The sequence below is a fragment of the Mauremys reevesii genome, linkage group 6 (genome assembly GCF_016161935.1).
Source record: "Mauremys reevesii isolate NIE-2019 linkage group 6, ASM1616193v1, whole genome shotgun sequence".
Taxonomy (NCBI): Eukaryota; Metazoa; Chordata; order Testudines; family Geoemydidae; genus Mauremys; species Mauremys reevesii.
The window spans coordinates 77,557,250-77,576,953 of record NC_052628.1 but is presented as its reverse complement, the minus strand read 5'-3'; the positions used below and the strand labels follow the sequence as shown (position 1 = coordinate 77,576,953).

The following is a 19,704-nucleotide window of genomic DNA, read 5'->3' as shown; positions in this document are numbered from 1 at the left end:
TTTCATTTTCAATACTCCACAGATCCATAATATGACAACTTCAGGATGTCCAGAAAGATAAATCTTAACACAGTCCTATAACCTCCACTAGCATAAATATATTGGCAAGGAACTTTAACCAGCAGTAGTAAATTTTCATATTTAAATTATTATTTTTTACAATTTTTGAAATTTTACAGTAGTTGGTTTCTGAATACCAATATTAATGCATAAATGTAAAAAAGGCAATTTTAATTAACCTTTTGTCACCCTTCGTATCAAGTGCAGCTTTATGAAAGGAATGTAAAAGAAAATCATTTATATATTAGAGACATTTTAAAAAGAGACACAGCAACTTATTCCATGTTTTGAAAAAGAATACTGTTTGTCTATACTTTATTATAAATAATCATGTTCTGTCATAGTTTCTTCTTGCCAGCAAATGAAGGACATTGTTTCACAAAGCTTCTAAAATGTACATGAGTATTTGATTAAATCATGTTCCCTTGAGAAAATAAAGTTCATTCGCACAGAGCAGACAGTAATGAGGAGGTCATTACAATAAGACTTTTAAGGACCTTGGTAACCAGTACCAGTTGCATTTGGAAAGACACTCCTCAGTTTTTCTTTTTTTAAAAAATAAAGGTACAATCATAGTTATTCATTTACTTTAAAAATTCTTAAGATGACGAAAAGTAGTGTTTATATATATATATATATATATAAGTCCTTGTATAAATTATAAAACTCAAGTTTATGTTACAGAGTTCCTTCCCCAGAGGAAGCATAAAGCACTTTTGTGGTACCTTCACCAGTAAATATTTGTATCACATTAAGTTTGACAAACACAACAAAGACTGATATTGCATCCTAAAGCCCAAAGAGAACATTCCTTTGATGTAGTCTCTCATGATGGATGTGCTCCATGGGATCATTTGATTGCCATGAGTTCAGTCAATTTTGAATAAAGGGCATAGGAAAGTAACACATCTAACCAGTTCAGTAGGAATTGGAAATATTAGTGTACAGCAGTCTCATCTTTTTTGAGGTCAACATACACCCTTTGGAAGACAAAGAGGAGTTTAAGAATATGACAATAAAATAAAAAGAACAACAATGAGGTAAACTCCCCCAAAAAGGCAGAATGAGCTGGAATGTCAGGAGAGAGTTCGATTGTACCTGACACCTAAATGTTTTTCTAGCCAGAGTTCAGCCAGCTGCATGGTAGATGCAAATGTACTTGCTTTGGACCCCAAGCACATTTTATATTGTTTAGGGTCTAAATTGGGGTCACACTGAACTGGATGAAAAACATGTACAACTCCTACTTCTTGACTTCTAAAAGCCTTCAGCCCAGAAGTTATTACTTTAGTAAAGAGGTCTACATCCTCAAGTCCCCAGCCTTGAATTGAGGTATCAAATCCACCAGCACTCAGTAGATCACTTTTGTAAATACAAGTGATTCCAAATCCATAGTCTCGCCAAAATCCAGTTTTCTTTGTGAAAACAAAGTTACTGTCACCGGGAGGGTTGCCTCCATATATTACTTTTGGATCATATTGACTAAAGATGATGGGATAATAAACCTGCTGCCCTTGAATAGTATTATCTCTACATCGTTGAAGAAAGTCTGGTGTGAATATCAGGTCAACATCACAGAATAGCAGCAAAGTGTCATTGTCAAATTGAGATGAGGCCATTTCAAGACCTAAACCTCTGGAAAACTCCCCTGTCATAGGAATTAGGGTCATATCTGCCTTCGGATACTTATTATGATATTCTTTAATTAACTCTCTGTGTTTGCTGGAATCTTGGCCAGAATCAGAGCTGAACAGAATTACTGCCAGCTTTACGTTCTGCCTGGGAATAACACAAGTCTTTTCAAAATTCTCCATAAATCTTAAGAAAATGTCGTATCTTCCTGTGAGAGGGACAAGAATATGTATTTTCTTGTCACTATGTCCTCCTATTTCTTTGGTGCCCTGAAATGATGAAAAAATCTTTAAAGAATTTGAAAGAAAAGAGAAAGACTGAGTATCACTGTTAATATTCTCCACAAGGCTTCCTACATCCAGTTCCTCTGCCTCTTTGAAAAAAGGCTTGCTAAACAATTGCTGAAGGTAAGCATGACGTCTCACTGGAACTGTAAGTTTTCTTCCTTTGTGTCTTTTGTACAAAAGCAGTAAATCCAGGATGTACTCCACTCCATGCATAGGATCAACCCTACGGTAGCCATATTGTATTTCCTTGAAATCAATAAGCCTTCCTCTAGATTTAGAGTTCTCATTTATCATTTCCATTACTTGCATCACTGTGTCATCCAATGCTGCCCGCAGAATGCTATTAATGCTTTGTCTGGGTGGTTGATTCTCAGCCACAGAGTAAAGAAGCTTCCCTGTCAGGAATTCCCATTCAATTACTTCATTCCTTTCATGGGGCTGAAAGCGATTGAAAGAGGGCATCATTCCCAGTTGCTGATCTTCCTTATTTATTTCACTGTTACTGAGCTTGCTCATTAGGGCACTTTCTCTATGGAGCTGGATGGTGCGATAGCGTAGTTCTGAAATTTTGCGGCTCAGTATGTAATTGTGGAGTCTGTATTGGTAGGCTGGCCTTTTATTTGGATGAAGTGTTATAGCTGTGTGTATTTTACTGTTGTGAAGATCTTGGATGTAACCCTTCCGGTTGTGTTCATAATTTTCATGGAACAATTGCTGCATCTGGAGGGGGAAGAACATAAATGCAGTTAGGAAGGAAAAATGTTAAAAAATGCAAGCCAATGAACACCTGTTAACTTATTGTGATTTACTTTTCACATCACAGTTTTAAAGTCAAATATTGAATATTAATCATGTATATTTTATTTATTATCTATTTAAATTCAAGTAGTGCCTACAATGGGCAAATAACATCTCATAAATAAATTGACATCTTGTGCTTATCTTTACTTATTCTACCTGGAAAACCAGATATCATTTTTAAGTTCATGCACACAGTAGTAAATCATGTCAGCAGTTTTTAGTAGAATGTCAAAACAGATGAAGTACAAGTTGAATTTTGCAAAACATTCAATTCCTCTCATAAGCCTCTATCAATATATAAACCATCATTTGTACAGATCCTTATTGCAGTTATTACAGAGGCTGAGTGACAGAAGCTTTTTTTTTTTTTTAAACTTGAATTTACATCAAGATACACCTGAGCAGCTCCAAGTAGCTGCTAATTCCTATTGCAACAACCAAATGGATAGAGCTTCTCAACACTGATTAAGCAAATTAACCTCATTTAACAAATTTGTTAGTTTTTGTTCCACAGAATATGATTAAGTGACTGCATTATAATCACCGGGATACAGAGCTCTGGCAGTGATGCAAACAGCAGCCTGCCCAATCAAACTATACCTGTCATGCTAGTCTCATTTACTGTAATGCACTATTGATTTCTGAGGTAAGAACATCCTACTTCTGTCAGATTACTAATTGTAATGAATTATAATTGTAACTAGTGGTTAAAGCACAGGGCCAGGAGTTAGAAAATCTTGGTCATATACCTGCCTATGCTACTCATGCACTCTTGGGCAAGTCATTCACTCTTTCTGTGCCTCAGTTTCCCCTCCTCATAAACTGTTCTGAATGTTCATTACTGTTTGTAAAATGCATTAAGTACTCTCTTAAATGGGAAGCAATAAAGAAGAGTAAAGTATTATTAACCCTTCTTAAAATACATTTAAGTCACACCATCCTTTGATGAGATAACAAACACTGACTTTAATTGGAAGCATGTTCTCAATAATATAACAGAAAAGAAAAAGCAGGCTGTTTTCTTTCTTTGATTAATGGGAAACAGCTGGGTCTGTAATTACATTATATAGAAAAGGGGAATGTGTTCATTAGATAGGAAATGCTGTTCAGAGCCTTGTTGGTGAACTGAGGCACTAATTAGATTTTGAGGTTCGTATTGAAGTCTGTCTTCTATACACTGCACAGATCTGCAAAGATGACATCTGATCGGGGCGGCTCCAGATATTTCGCCGCCCCAAGCATGGCGGCATGCCGCGGGGGGTGCTCTGCTGGTCGCCACTGCCGCGGCTCCAGTGGACCTCCCGCAGGCATGCCTGCAGGAGGTCCACCAGAGCCCTGCCTGCCGCCCTCCTGGTGACCGGCAGAGTGCCCCCCGCAGCATGCCGCCCCAAGCACGCGCTTGGCATGCTGGGGCCTGGAGCCGCCCCTGCATCTGATAACAGAACAAACAATATCCCAGCTTCAAAATGTTTAACTAATTCAATTTATTACCAACCTCTCTAGAATGGGGACCCTCCTTAAATATTTTGCTACTCATAGATAATATTAACCTATTATGCTAAGAACCAAGAGGGCAAAAATGTAATAGGCCTATTAGCAAAAAATCCTACAGCAGAAAATACAAACCATAATATTTAGAAAAGATGTTATTAATTTCATGCATCATTTCAACATATTGCTCTTTCTTCCTCTGTAAATGAGTTTGCTTGTGTAAATAAAACAATTATTGTTAGTCACCTCTGTATTTGAGATCCACTTTGCAGGGTCCTAGAGCCTGGGCTCCAGCCTGAGCCCATACATCTACAACACAATTAAACAGCTCCTTAGCTCAAGCCTGACAAGCCCGAGTCAGCTGGCATGGGCCAGCCACAGGGTTTCAGTTGCAGTGTAGACATACCCTTAGATGGTACAATCATCCTTAAATTTTTCCTTAAATTTTCAGTCGCATCCTTCATTGTTATCCTGATAAATTTGTGGAGAAAAATACTTTTTTGTGAAAAGTGGGAGGTGATGGTAGTGGTAAAGGACCTACTACAAAACCTACTTCTAGCCCTGGCAGCTATTATTAGTATAGCAACCCTTTCTGTATCTTTCCATGCATTCTTGAAAAGCTCAGAATCCTGAAATTACTGACAATATGTAAAATATTTATTATGGTAGTGCCTAAGGGCTGACCAAGAGTGTGCAGCCATTGTGGTAGGCACTGTAGAAATGCAGAGTAGTAAATGAAGAGCTTACAGTCTAAACAGACAAGACAAATGCAGGATGGGGAGAGAGGTAGAACACACAAGCAGAGTGAACAATGTGAAGGCAGCAAACATGTTACTTCCATTATTATTATTTGGGTGGGTACACTTAAGAGGGGATAAGTTAATATAAAGGAAAGGGACGGTATGAAGGAGTGAGGAGACATGGCAGGTGAAAAGGGGGTAAAAGGGACTTGTGTGAAGTGAAACTGAGGTGAAGAGACTGTAAGGAAAGGGGAGGGGGAGAGAACTGCAGTGCAGAAGGGATGAACAAACAGCCAATCAGCACAGGGCAGAGAAAATACAATCAAAACTATAGAAAGTTCTCTGAGTATCCAAAAGACATTCTGCTTTGGCTGCTCCTGCTTCTACTGGCTGGAGCCTTTGACTGGTTCCACGCTGCAATTTCTCCCAAGCCCATGTGGTGGGGGTGAGGAGAGGGACCACCTGGGTCCTGGGGCTATGCATTGATAGCTCTGTATAAGTCATTAGTGCATTGCAGCAAACTCTCATGTCCTTTGGAGAACAGGATTAGAATGCATCATGATCTTGGTAAATCGGAGAACCAAAGCATTGCACTTAGGAAGGAAAAATCAAATGCATGGTGACAAAATGGGGAATAACTGGCTAGGTAGCAATACTCCTGAAAAGGATTTGGGGCCAATAATGGATCACAAATTGAATATTAGTCAACAGTGTGATGCAGTTCCAAACAAGTCAAATGTCATTCTGGGATGCATTAACAGAATTGTTGTATATAAGACATGGGAGGTAATTTGTACCCCTCTATTTGGCACTGATGAGGCCTTAGCTGTGTCCAGTTTTGGGCACCACACTTTAAGAAAGATGTGGACAAACTGGAGAGAGTCCAGAGGAGAGCAACAAAAATGATAAGAGGTTTATAAAACATGACCTATGAGGAAAGGTTGAAAGAATTGGGCATGTTTAGTCTAGAGCAGTGGTTCTCAAACTAGGGCCGCCGCTTGTTCAGGAAAAGCCCCTGGCGGGCCAGGCCAGTTTGTTTACCTGCTGTGTCCGCAGGTTCGGCTCATCGCTGCTCCCACTGCCCGCGGTTCACTGCTCTAGGCCAGTGGGAGCCGCGATCAGGTAAACAAACCAGCCTGGCCTGCCAGAGGCTTTCTCTGAACAAGCGGCAGCCCTAGTTTGAGAACCACTGGTCTAGAGAAGAATAAACTGAGGGGCGACATAATAACAGTCTTCAAATCTGTAAAAGGTTATTATAAAGATGATGGTGATCAACTGTTCTACATGTCCACCAAGGGTAGGACAAGAAGTTATCGGCTTAATTTGCAGCAAGGAAGATTTAGGTTAGATATTAGGGAAAAGAATATTTAAGCACTGACACAGATTATCTAGGGAGGTTGTGGAATCCCTGTCACTGGAGGTTTTAAAAACAGGTTAGACAAACACTGGTCAGGGATGGTCTAGATATACTTGGTCCTACCTCAGCATGGCAGAAAGGAATAGATGACTTCTTGAGGTCCCTTCCTGCCCCACATTTCTATGATTCATTGAAACACTGGCATCTTAGTATACAATGGATCAGATTCTCCATTGATCTTAATTGACACTGATTCGTGACATGAAGTAAATGAGCTATGATAAATGATACCATCTGAGGTTTGGGCCCAGTGTGTCCAGATCCTGATCCCACTCAAGTCAGTGAGTGGGGAGAATCCTACTGAATTCTGTAGGAGCAAGCCCAATGTGTTAATTTTTCATAGGACTTTACTAATTTTTTCTGAAGAGATTATTGCCTTTTGAATGATTCTTACAGCACAACTAGCAATATAGTTGGCAAGAATTTCTGAATCCTTCTCTTCGAGCTGGCTGAAGCTAGAAGTTGGCAAGAGATGTGAGTAATCTAATAGTGCTCTAAGGAACTCTGAACTACAAGCAGTAGAAAAAAACATGGTGAGCTGAATAACAGTGAAGACAATGTTTCCTTGTATGCTTCAATAGTTAATACGTAAGCATAAGGTAATTTGCATTGCAAATCTTTAAACTCATTGTAATCTTTGTGATTTACTGATGTAATAACAAATGAAAGTCCTTATTACATATAATGCAAATGCCCAAACCATTCCCCATTATTATTTTTACAAGACTAGTTTGTATTAAAAGACTGAATGCAAATGGAGCTTTTTAAATTAACATCATTTTTCTCTGAATATTGTTTATAAAACTATTTCCTTCAGTTAAAAATCCAGGAATGAAACTTAATCCTCACCACAACCCTACTTTTTAAAAAAAATATGAATCATAATATTATTATAACACCAGCATTTTATCTATCTGCCTTATGGAACAACAAGCTTCTCATAGAACAATGGGGTACTTTTTCAGTCCTATACTCCTCTTTCCCCAGATAGTTAAAGATTGGGTCTCATCCTGCATTTCTGAGCATCCAAAGCTCCCAGTGATTTCAAAGGGAATTTTGAATACACAAGGAATACAGAGCTGGGCTTGTAGTGATCTGATCATATGTGGTAGAAAACAAGCTCTTTAAAAAACCAATTTACACTGAAAGTGTATAATGCCCTCAGAGCCCCTGTAGTCACAGCAATCGTCTGAACTGAGAAAATTGTGGCTCTTTATGTTATCACTATATATAGCTTCTTCCCATAGTCTGATCCATAGTGCAAAATTGATTTTACACCTGTAAAAACAATGGCTTTACTATTAGCGTTATATTTTTGTATAGCTTATAAGCATTATGAACTAAAATGTTGTGGGGTGTCTTGCCAACCAAACTGAAGCGTGAATTGAGTTTACTATTTAAATTACTGTAAGCATTACTGATCATGGGTTTTTTGTACCATGTACATACTGTTATGTCGATGTACCCAGAAACAATATATATTGTAGTGCAGTTGTGGTCATGGTAAAAGTGACTGCAAAAATGGTATTCTCTTACACAGCAGATCTGCCCCCTCTGGGTATTGTGAAACATATTTTCTTACTCTAGTGGCAAAAATATATACCGCGGAGTCAATGCAGCTATGGAGAAAGAGCTGGATTCTATTCTGTATTACACATCTTCAACAGAATTGTTAGATAACTTACAACTGCAGAATCTTTATGAAGTTATGTCCAGGCTGAACAGAGCTTGATTGTTTTACCCCTTGTTAAGCATGGAGGGCTCAAAAGTGGAGAAAATCATCATTGTGGGACAGATTATTCAAAGAGTAGTTTCATTGTCATTGGGACTACTCACCAAGAATGATGAGTAAGGGTGACAAATTTCTGACCCTTGCTTACAAATAAAGATTTGTAAACTGGGTATATGTGAAATACAACAAAACTCTGCAATAACAGTTTTACAGGATCAGGTTTCAAAGTAGAACTGCACTTTAAATAATTAATTTAACTCTTTGAATTTCCTTGCTTTTGTGAGTTGGATTTAAACTCAATAGGTACATTATCTTTTGATTTCTTTTCTAATATTGTTCAAGACCTTACACTGACATCAGCTCAGCTCATTTTGAGACTAACCAATGTCAATCAAAGGCTCCGATAAGCTCTGAAAAAATATTGTTACTCCATTAAGACAATGGGTTTTTTGACGTTCCATTTCCTCTTTTCTAGTCATTAAAAACAAAACAAAACAAACAAAACAGTGCCTCCCTATAGCGTTGGAAACACAATTCTAGAAGAGTGCACAAAAATATTGCCTCTGTTGTACTATATGTAAACTCCTTTATGTAGATGCTTCACCTAAACACATACCAAAGAAATCAGCAAATATATAATAAAGGCAAAAAGTGACATCAAGAAAGGAATTGGAAAGATTTAATTTCTGTAAATATCAAAAAGTTTCTTTTTGTCAATTAGTAAATGCCTTGCCTGTGAAGCCAATCTAGTTCAATATACAGTGCATTTAAAAGCTGTTAAAGTGACAATATATAAAGGGGAAAAGTTTAAGTTGAATCTGCATGTAACATAAAGCTGCTTGATAGTGGAAACATTACACTGAATAAGTCAATAGCTTTATGCAAACTATGCATTTAATATTTTTACAAGCTTACTTTTGGGGTATATGCTGCAGATTAAAAACTGGGAGTTACTGTTGCTCTTTCTACCAAATTCCCGTGAGGAACTGGTTGCAGTTAGAATATAGGCAAATTATAATATTATTTCTTATGTCTCTAGGTCAGAATACTTATCTGACTTGTGGGTAAAGGCAAAACTAACCCCTTGGGGATGCTTTGTGCTTTGTGCATACAGGATCTAGTGGAGAGGTTCACCTAAGTTCTTGTCACAACGTCATGGTTGCTGAAGCTGGGAGTGGTGTTTCTTCGGGAGAGCTCTCTTGCTCATCCTGTACTTTTTCACTTACTTTATGATACACAATCAAAACGTGTACTCAAAATCTAACACATTTCTTTATGACAACCTTACTTCTACTACAGACCCATATGCTCCTTCGTGTCCCCACGCTATCAATTTTTAAGGTCTTAATTATATAAACCTTAAGACCAGCCCTACTCAAGTTAATAAGCCAAGAATATAACTGATGCTCAGACTGTGTTTTGGCCCTATGTATTTCTACTGTCATGTACAGGCAGTAAACTGAAACTTACAAGACTGTTGATAGGCTCTGTTGGGAGTTGGATTTATAGGACTGTCAGTGAGGGCTGCATTCAAGACTGGATTAGACACAGAAAAGGAAAATATAAATTAGCTTGTCATTTTTAAATTTAACACTTAAGAAAATTAATAAATGGCCTCTGCAACCATTGTGAAATTGTTTTTGAAGATATCATCGAAACAATTGGAAGAGGTTAATGAAATTTTTACCTAATCCTAGACTAGAGTCCTTTAAATATGTTCAAATGTCAATTAATAAGATGAAATCTGATTTCACATTTCCAGTATTGGGTATATATTTGAAACTTAATATTTCAGTGTTATGTGAATAACATTCCAATTTGGGTAACAATATATCCCATTTTATGGTTCAGATATTCTTCAAGACATGCACAGCTTATACATTAGCTCATTGCAATGATCCTAATATCTGAGCTTCCACTGCAAGCCCCAGAACAAAACCCCCAACTGTACTGTATAGATGCTTCATTTTTTAATGTAAAAGTATTACTAGCTTGATCAGAAGATTAAAATGCTCCAGTACATCTAGAGGGTATTTTGTTCACTGTATGGTCACATTACAGAGCATTGCACAATCCTTGACTGGGATTCCTAGGTGTTACCATAATATAAACAAACAGCACCAACAAATAATTTCTTTCCTTTTTTTAAAATATGTTTGGCAATAAAGACAAACCATTCTTTCTGCATCATATGCCCTAATGGGAAATATTTATACAACTGGGAGAGAACATTTATTATATGGTACAGGGAAACACCAACACCTAGAATTTACAATAATGGGGAAAAATTATAATGATCAGTCCACACGAAAAGCCTTTCTAAAACTTTATTTTACATGCCCAGTCCTCCATTTAAATCATTGGGAGTTTTGCCTGTGCATGCTACAGTGGTACTATGTATAGGCAGCTTCCAGTATTACTGATTCATACGTTGGAACATGAAATCATCACTGGATTCCAGGACCACGAACCAGCCCTGAATTGAGCTGGACTATTAATAATCCTTCTCTGCACAATTAGTTGGCACACCTACCTTAAAAGAAGAAAAAAAGATAAGGATCTAAATGAAAGCAATTAATTGCATCTAATATTCACCAAATAATAATCACTATAGTATGTATAAAGGAAATGGTCTGATATATTATATGTCAATGCAATTAATTATTCAAACACAAATTTGCTTAGTTAGTACTTGTTTGGTGGTGTATTAAGGTCTGCTCAGGAATGATAACTGATGATAAAAAGACACCATGAAACTGAAAATTTTCTCTTTTCATGCCACTTTTGTGCTCAGTGCTGCTGGGGATTTTCTGTATAATTCCTCCTGATACTAATAAAAGAAATGAAATGAGTATAAATGGCATCATAATAGCTTCCAGAAGCCATACAAGTTTTTGAAAACCTTATATAGTCAACTATATATAGTCAAGAAATCTGTTAAGGCTATTAAGTATCAAATTTATTTATTTAGAGTTAAATAATAAAAAGATGCCTATCCAAAGCTCTAGGCACTCTACCATATCATCAGTAATACAGTAAAATTCCAACAGTGTTAATCAATTGGTACAGTAATTTAACCAGCCAACCATCTACAAAAACACCCTTCTTTTACCCGTTCACCAAGGGGGAAGCATACCATAAAGTCCTCTCCAAAAAGCTTATGAAACATAGCTCTTGAAGCCTGCTTGGGAGGTCACCAAATCTGGTATATTCTGGACAATGGGAGGTGTATACATGAGGTACAGTACACTTAACAGTCAGGTTCCTGATACTCCTTTTCCCAGAAATAGACTGTAAGTATTGTCGAGGCGGACATATAACAAATTGCACATTTTTTTCTGAGCAAACCAAGCAACAATTGGAAAAAGATTCTACTTATACCATTCCATTTGTCCTTTCTTTTCACTCAGAAACAAACCAAGTTAGAGGTATGCAGGGTTGTGGGTTTTTTTTTTTTTTTTTTTACTCTTTATACTTTCCAGAATTTGGCAAAAACTATAGGAGCTCAACAGAAATAGTCATATTGTCTTGCTTAAGCTATCAAAGCTAATTACACACCTTCATTTTCAATTAACTAAGCAGCTTGGCACTATAACATTTTTTGTGAATATCATAGATTCATAGACTCTAGGACTGGAAGGGACCTCGAGAGGTCATCGTGTCCAGTCCCCTGCCCTCATGGCAGGACCAAATACAGTCTAGACCATCCCTGATAGACATTTATCTAACCTACTCTTAAATATCTCTAGAGATGGAGATTCCACAACTCCATCCATATATCACCAGGCCTAAAACTATACAGTGATGTTCATTGGTCCTCATAAAATTATCCAATGTGTATCCTTTGAAGAAAGACATGCACTCTTCCCAAGCATGAAAGCACATCCTCTCACTAAATCCATAACCAATAGCCAATAGTAAACTACCAATAGCTTGGCAAAAAGGAAAATCTAAGTCAGCACTTTGCCTTTGCCTCTCTTTGTCTGATCATTTCTATGGAAACTTTCCCCCTCAGTTATATGCCTAAATGAACATTTTAAAAATGTAAAATATTTTCATATCTGAAATTTTTCATAACTCATAATGGCAATCAGATTAATAAAAATAACTAAAGCACTAGAAAAAGACAATTTGCTTCTAAAATAATTATTCTGGGAAAAATGGAATTGGCTGCAAAATCCCTCTAAATCTATTAGTATTTCCATACAATCCATAAATTAAAATACATCCAAAATTTGATTTCTTTTGAGGAACATAGGATCATGCAGTTTGACTCTCCTTTACTGCTCATTAGCTGTATGATTTTTTAAGCTAAAAAGCTTTTAGCATATAGTTACACAAATACACTTTGACAAACCTGTTTCTCCCCTCCTCCCCTTAAAGAAAGTCTTGATAGAATAGTCTAATTATGTGGAAAAAATTAAATATAAGGTTGCATAACCAACTAAAAGACATAAAGAATCTCTACACTATCACTGAACTCTAGGGAATATTACTTAAATTATATATAAGTGGAGTATCTATAGCTTCTTCTGATGAGCAGCACTATGAATTCTGATTTTAGAAAGATACGATCAGTTAAAAAAAATCACATTGTCTGAAATCTTTTACTTATCTGTTTCAAGTAATGCCTAAACCACTTATAGCAAAGATATTTGAAACAAAATGTTTTTTTTACTTTATTTTGTGCATTTCACAGCACTTTATGTAAAGTCAGTTTGACCTTTTCCCCTGTATAGTAGTCAATTACCCCGGTTGGGTAGTTCTTTCACCCAGCAATGGAGAGAAAAGCATGTGAACAGATTAAATTGTAAAAGACCAAAAGTTGGGGGAAGAACTAAGGGATAGGTGTGCTGCCTGAGAATACTTTTAATTTATATTTTAAAACTGATAAGGATTCAAGCTGACAGCATCCCTTTTAAATCACATTTACTTAGATTATAAAAGTCTGTCATTGAAACCTTTAGGGCATTTTAGAGGATTAGATGATTTCTTTGCATCAATCTTCACCACAAAAGAACTTGGGGCAATACCCTTGATTTACTGTTTTTAGGTAACAAAGTCTGAAGTATGAAAAATCAAAGTATGAAAAGAGGAGACGCTAAAGGAATCTGAAAATCAGTGAGTCAACAAAGCAGAAGCCACTCATCCAAGAATTATGAGTAGGGCCCTACCAAATTCATGGCTGTGAAAAACGCATGAGGGACCATGAAATCTGGTGCCCCCCCCAATGAAATCTGGTCTTTTGTGTGCTTTTACCCAATACTATACAGATTTCAATGGGGAGACCAGTGTTTCTCAAATTGGGGGGCCTGACCCAAAATGGAGTTGCAGGGGGGGTCACAAGGTTATTTTAGGGGGTTGTGGTATTGCCACCCTTACTTCTGCACTGCCTTCAGAGCTGGGTGGCTGGAGAGCGGAGGCTGTTGTCCGAGTGCCCACCTCTGAAGGCAGTGCCCCACCAGAAGCAGAGCAGAAGTAAGGGTGGCATGGTAGAGTATTATTACCCTAGCTTCTGCGCTGCTGCCTTCAGAGCTGGGTTCTGGTCAGTTCTGGTAACATAGCAAACATAGAGAAAATTAAGAGACAAGTAAAGAAAATGATTAGTGACATGGAAAGATTTCTCTAAAAAGAGAGATCAAAAAGACTGGGACTACAGCTGGTTGAAAATTGGAATTTCCATCTCATGGGAAAATCTAACCTTTAAAATTTGTTTTCATCAAAAAGTGGACTGAAAGACCAAAAGTTTTCATGGAATGGAAAGCTCTGAAAAATTTTGATTTGATACATTTTTAGTCAAAAGAAATTGTTTCAATATTTTCAGACTGAATTTTTTTGTTTCAATTTGTCAAATCAAATTGAAATGTTTTATGTAGGCTCAGTTCAATACTGAACTGAGTCTCTCTGAGCTGTTCTGTTATCTTATTATCCCATTCTCCTCTATCACCCAGACTACATCTCCCCTGATGTACCACACTGGTTCAACCAAAGGGGAGACTCTGGTACATCATAAGATATTGAGTCCAGCCTGGGAGACCGAATCATAGCGTAGAACAGGGACAGAAGGCATCCAAACTACAGCTCCCAGAAGGCATTGTAGCAGCTCTGGTGGACTCAGATTCATGTTGAACTGACCTGAAATGAACCATGCTGATCCAAATCAGAACATTTTGTTTCAATTTTCCTAATGGAAAATTAGGGGAAAATGTGCATTTCCTAAGGAAAATGTCTATTTTGCAGAAACTGTATATTCCATTGAAAAAACATTGACAGAAAATTTCCCACGAATTCTCATTGGAACTGTTCAATTTAGATAGGAGCCATATACACAAAATAATGAATGATACAGATAGATAAATCAGACATACCTATTTACCCAGTCATAATACAAGAAAAAAAGAGCATTAAATGACATTTAAAAGTCAGTAAATTTAGAACGCAGAAAAGGAAATACTTTATTATATAAAACATAGCTAATCTCTGGAACTTGAGGGCACAAATATTATTGAGGCTCAGAGCTTTGCAGGATTCTAAAAAGGATTAATCATTTATACGGATAATATGAACATTCAAAAAACATTAGAAGGGACATAAACCCTCACTGCTTCAGGGCAGAAGCCATTTAAAACTAATGAGGATTAAATAGAAACTTCCTCAATGGGCAGGTAATTTAATAGTGGTCCACTGCAAGGTACTCAGCATGGGCTGGGTGCAGCTGAGCATCACGCCTACCAAGTTTAACATTAATAATTTTTTTCAGAGAAGTAAAAAAGAAACTAATAAAAAGAGAATTTCACAGTTTTAAAACAGGATTCTAAATACCCACTGATAATAAGACAATTAGATGAACTGTTTGGTTTAGAGCTATAATCTATTGTTAATTTGATGAGCCTTCATCCTAAACATATCTTAATATATGCTGTAAAAGTTCTGGTTTTACTTCTGGTTTAAGGAAGAATGGATGCTATGCAAACAACATATTGTTTACTTCCATGTTTCTCAGGCTTTGATGATTAAATATTCCTGCCTCGTAATCAACCTTTATTTTATTTATTTATTTGTTTGTTTATTTTTAGCAGGATCTTGCAAACCATGGGAGTCATATATACATGGTTCGAATGTGAGAAATGAACTCTTTCACCTACATGGAGACTTCTTAACAGTGGAGAATTAGCTGTAACTAGAGAGATCAGAAGCATCCCATAGGTCAGAACACTACTACATGAGTTGAAGAAAATCAGTTTAGCAAGAACAGTTTTATGTTATACTTACCCATCAACAGGACATGCACCAGTGGTCCGCATAATAGGGCAGATTTAATCTTATCTCAGATTTAAATTTTTTACACTCACACTGCATCCAGCCTTTACTCAGTTGAAGAACTGAACAGTATGATCTCCTTGTCAACCTAACTCACCTTTCTTTCATCATTAGTGAAAGAAAAGTAAATGTTCAAATTAAAATCTTATTCCTTATGGTGTAATCAACGAGATTAAGTAGAGCTTCATTCCAGCTGATTTTATTAACATTAAAGTTTTATGATAAATTATGAACATCCCTAGAGCTAAACAGCCAATTAAAATAACACAAGCATGGCAGGGTGTCTATTATAATGTTTTTCTTAGAAGAAATTCTAATTATATTGCCATTATACTTTTCCACAGGCAAAGCTATGTTTTGTTACAGGATGGGATGAAAATACAGAATTAATTAACATGAATGTATTCTTCTGACAACATAACTGAGAGTTAGTCTTACACTAAAAATAAACAAAATCCAAGCTGCCTGAATTACATGCTTCATGAGGACTGAAAATACTGCATTGAACTGAACCCCTTCATCTTCCCAATAATACTAAAATATCCTTAATGAGATATCAGGGATTGTTCATTGTCAATTAGCTACTGCTGCTGATTAGTAGAAAGTGGAAGTCTTCCAGCTACAGTACAGTATCTTAAAACCCATTTTAATACTGCCTCAAGCACCTTTAAATCAAAGTGCACATTTATGAAGTTATTAAATACAAAAAGTGTTACGATCCCCAGGGTGATCTAAGGACCTCTAAACCTGGTCCTTGTACTCCCACACATTTTTCCAGATAGAAGAAACCTGAGTATTAATTGGGTCCTATGTGATAATTGCTCACAATTAACATACAAACACAAAAAGAGCTTAAAATGTTGCTCGTCATTAATGCATTAATGCAGAAATAGTCTACATGTCCAGTATCTTGTATAATATTAATTACTTCATTAACCTTTATTATGACAACTTGGTCTCAATGTGGTCAAACAAAGGGAAAATGATACAATAATTGCTGAATATATGGATTATGGAATGAAGAAAATGAAGGCAAAGGGAGAAATGTAGTGCGGGAAGATGGCTAGGATAATACAGCGATCCATATGAAGATATTCAAGAGTAATTAGACCTCTTAATAAAAAAAGTAAACATGAAGGTTAAAAAATTCTGAAAAAGGTAATAGATACAAATTTATTATCTCAGGATTTGGGATGAGCAAACTGGTTCGGAACTAACCTGAACCACCACCTATAACTGCCCTCCAGCTTTTTGGGAGATTTAAGAGAATTTGATTAGTTAATTTTAATTTTCTTGATCTCAGTGTATTAAAAAGTATTACAGTATTACACAGAAATGATGAAAAACACTACAGATTATGGGAGGAACACGGCAGAGTTTCATTATTTCAGGGATCTTCTATGACCCATGCTATTCAGGAGGTCACACTAGATTATCACAGTGATCCCTTCTTAGCTTGGAATCTATGAGAATGGCCTGTTGAAATAAAAGTACAAATAGTTCTGTCTTTTCATGATGACCAAAGCATATAATCATAGCAAAAAGAGGTGCAGGTTTTACTCGCATGATCTCCAGGCCTTGCTACTTCTGATCAGGCTGAAAGTATGCCCCAAAAAGCTGTTTGAGTGAGACCTATGTAATATAACACCAGCATGACTATCTATACCCATTTTATCCCTATTTGGAGAAATTATATTAATTATAATTATTATTTTATTTTATTTGTATTGCAGTTGTTCCCAAAAGTTCCTATCAAGAGTGAAGCCCCATTTGTGTTGGCTGCTGTACGATCACACAGCAAGACACCTTCTATGTCCCTGAAATTTAAGATGCAATATAAAATAAGTCACAATAAATGAGTGTAAGAAACAACAGAGAGGAGTCAGGGATTCAAAAGGGCAAACTAACCAAGGGCTGCCTATCGTATTTACTAAATCTGGCCTCTGATGAAGCCAGAGTAGCTGCTTTACAGTACCTCCAAATGCATGCGAAGGCCTTCATCCAACTCTGGGTAGTTGCCTTAACAGTGTCCCCATTAAGACGCTGCTTAATATTTTCCAGGAAGCTGCCACAGAATGACTTTTGCTAACTTGGAGAGCTGCAAGTCCCTGGCTTTGTAGGCCTCTAGAATATAAAAACAGAACCATCTGGAAAGAGTCCTGCCACAGCAGAAAGGCATCTGTTAGCATTAGCATTTGGAAAACCCTTCAGTTTTAGAAAGATGAAATATAACAGCTTAGTAAATATTCAGAGAATGAAGATTATTTCTCAAGCAATTTTAATATGCAGAGAAATGGAGGCTGAACATTTCTTGATTCAAACAAAAGAGTAATTTTATCCTGGGAATCAATCATTTCCAATCAAAATTATGAAGAAGTCGGGGTTCTGAACAATGCCCAATACGTACAAACAGGCTTAGAACAGATGTTGAAGTGTGGTTTAAAATATAAAGTTACAAAATGTGATGATTTCATACTCTTATTTTTTTCTTCAGAACAACTAATTATTTTTACAACTTGGGTAGGGTTTCATTTCCATTATTAGAGTGTTTCCTGTTGGTGAACTTAAATTGCTCATTTAGCCTATGCTATGATATCTTCCTTTTCTTAAATGAAGCTGATAACACTATTAGCATAGTAGATTCAGTACACTGAATGACTACCAGAGAGCTTTGTCCTTGGATTCAAAATCAAAGAGCCAACCACAAAATGGAGAGGTTTTTAAAGTAACATCTTCACAGAAACCTGAAGGATGCTATTGGTACATCTACGGTCTGCCCCTCCCCCTAGCCCCAGAGCGCCGGGAGGGAGAACGCACGCAGCACTCCTGTAGCCTCCCTAGTCCTGGGAAGGCAGGCGGTGTGGCCCCAGCCTTTGGAGCCTCGCGGCACCGCTGAAGTGAGGTCCGGGGGTGGAGTGTGGGCGGGGCCATGCCTGGCTATGTGGGGATGCTCTGTCTACAGAGGCCGCCCAGGTCTACAGAGACCTGTCATTCACAGAGCAATATCCATCCTATGCGTTAAGGCAAAGATCATGTGGGAAAAACAGTATGAGATCATGTAATTCAAGACTGTGTCATAATGTATGCACACAAGGGGAAGGGGAGACATGTCAAATTGAAGTTGCACAGGCAACCTTAAGTCTGGCATTTCCTAACTTTCAAGTGCTTGACTTTGCAATATTAACATTCTTTTAACATTTTTATGTATTCTTCTCATTTTTGTTTTCTTTTAAAAAAGGCAAAACTGAAAAATCAGACATTTCATCATAGGGAAGCCTGTTCTGCCATATGGACCGTAACTTGGATCATCAGCAGGGTTGTGACCTTTAGATCCACAGCACAGACTTCTACTACTTGATCTAATGAAAGTACACAGTAAAAGCAGTAGGCTGTTATCCTCTATATGGACCAGTCACTAGAAGGGAAGGAGACACACAATTTACCAGTGGGTTTGTTGATAGCAAAGGAATGTAGAAACTGAAGACTCCTAGGTTAAGTTCCAGGTTCTGCAGGAGAGTGTGCTCTAGTGGTTGGACAATTGCTGAGCAATTCCTGCTGAGTCTTTGCAACCCTGGGATGGTGCATACTCATTTGTTTATGAGGATGGTGCATGTGGAATCAGGTTGGCATGCAGGAGTTGTGAAGGGATGCAGCATGTTAAGTGCAGACTGAATCTTCAGATAATGTAACTGCTAAACGAAATCTTAACTGAGAATGTGTAAACTGCAATTACTTGGAGATTTATAACTTAGCCAAACAAAGGTGGCAAAAGGTATTCCTCTGACACAAGGTCCAACCCTCGTCAAACTTGAAGGTGGCAAAAGGTATTCCTCTGACACAAGGTCCAACCCTCGTCAAACTTGAAGTACCTACCCAAAAGTCGAAGGGTGATAGAGCATTTCAATTAACATTTAATTTTGTATTAATATATATTTTTTCCCTAATTTTGATCTTGGAAACAACTCGACTTTTTCTGAATCTTTACAACAACAAAAAAATCAATTTTTGGCAGATGCCTGGCATTGAAAATTTCAGACCAAACAGTTAAAGTCTGGCAAAGTAAACAGTGTTTTATAATGGGAAGCATTGGGCAATCTTACCTATAGGCAGCACCTTAGCTTTGCCGATAATAAACAAAACTCACACAGCTAACCTACAACAGATGATACCAGATTAGGCATTACAAGAGTACCATGGACCCTTGTGCTTCATGCTCAGGATTAT

General features: G+C 37.2%; 1 protein-coding gene across 2 annotated transcripts in view; it reads right to left on the bottom strand.

Annotated features, from left to right (window-relative positions):
- Nucleotides 1-368: 368 nt before the first annotated feature.
- CHSY3 (chondroitin sulfate synthase 3) overlaps nucleotides 369-19,704 on the bottom strand; it is a 258,961-nt gene continuing 239,625 nt past the window's right edge. For both annotated transcript variants that reach the window (XM_039542840.1, XM_039542839.1), the window contains exon 3: nucleotides 369-2,699. In XM_039542840.1, coding sequence (XP_039398774.1) covers nucleotides 1,137-2,699 — 1,563 coding nt within the window. In that variant the 3' untranslated portion in view covers nucleotides 369-1,136. The remainder of the gene's footprint in view (nucleotides 2,700-19,704) is intronic.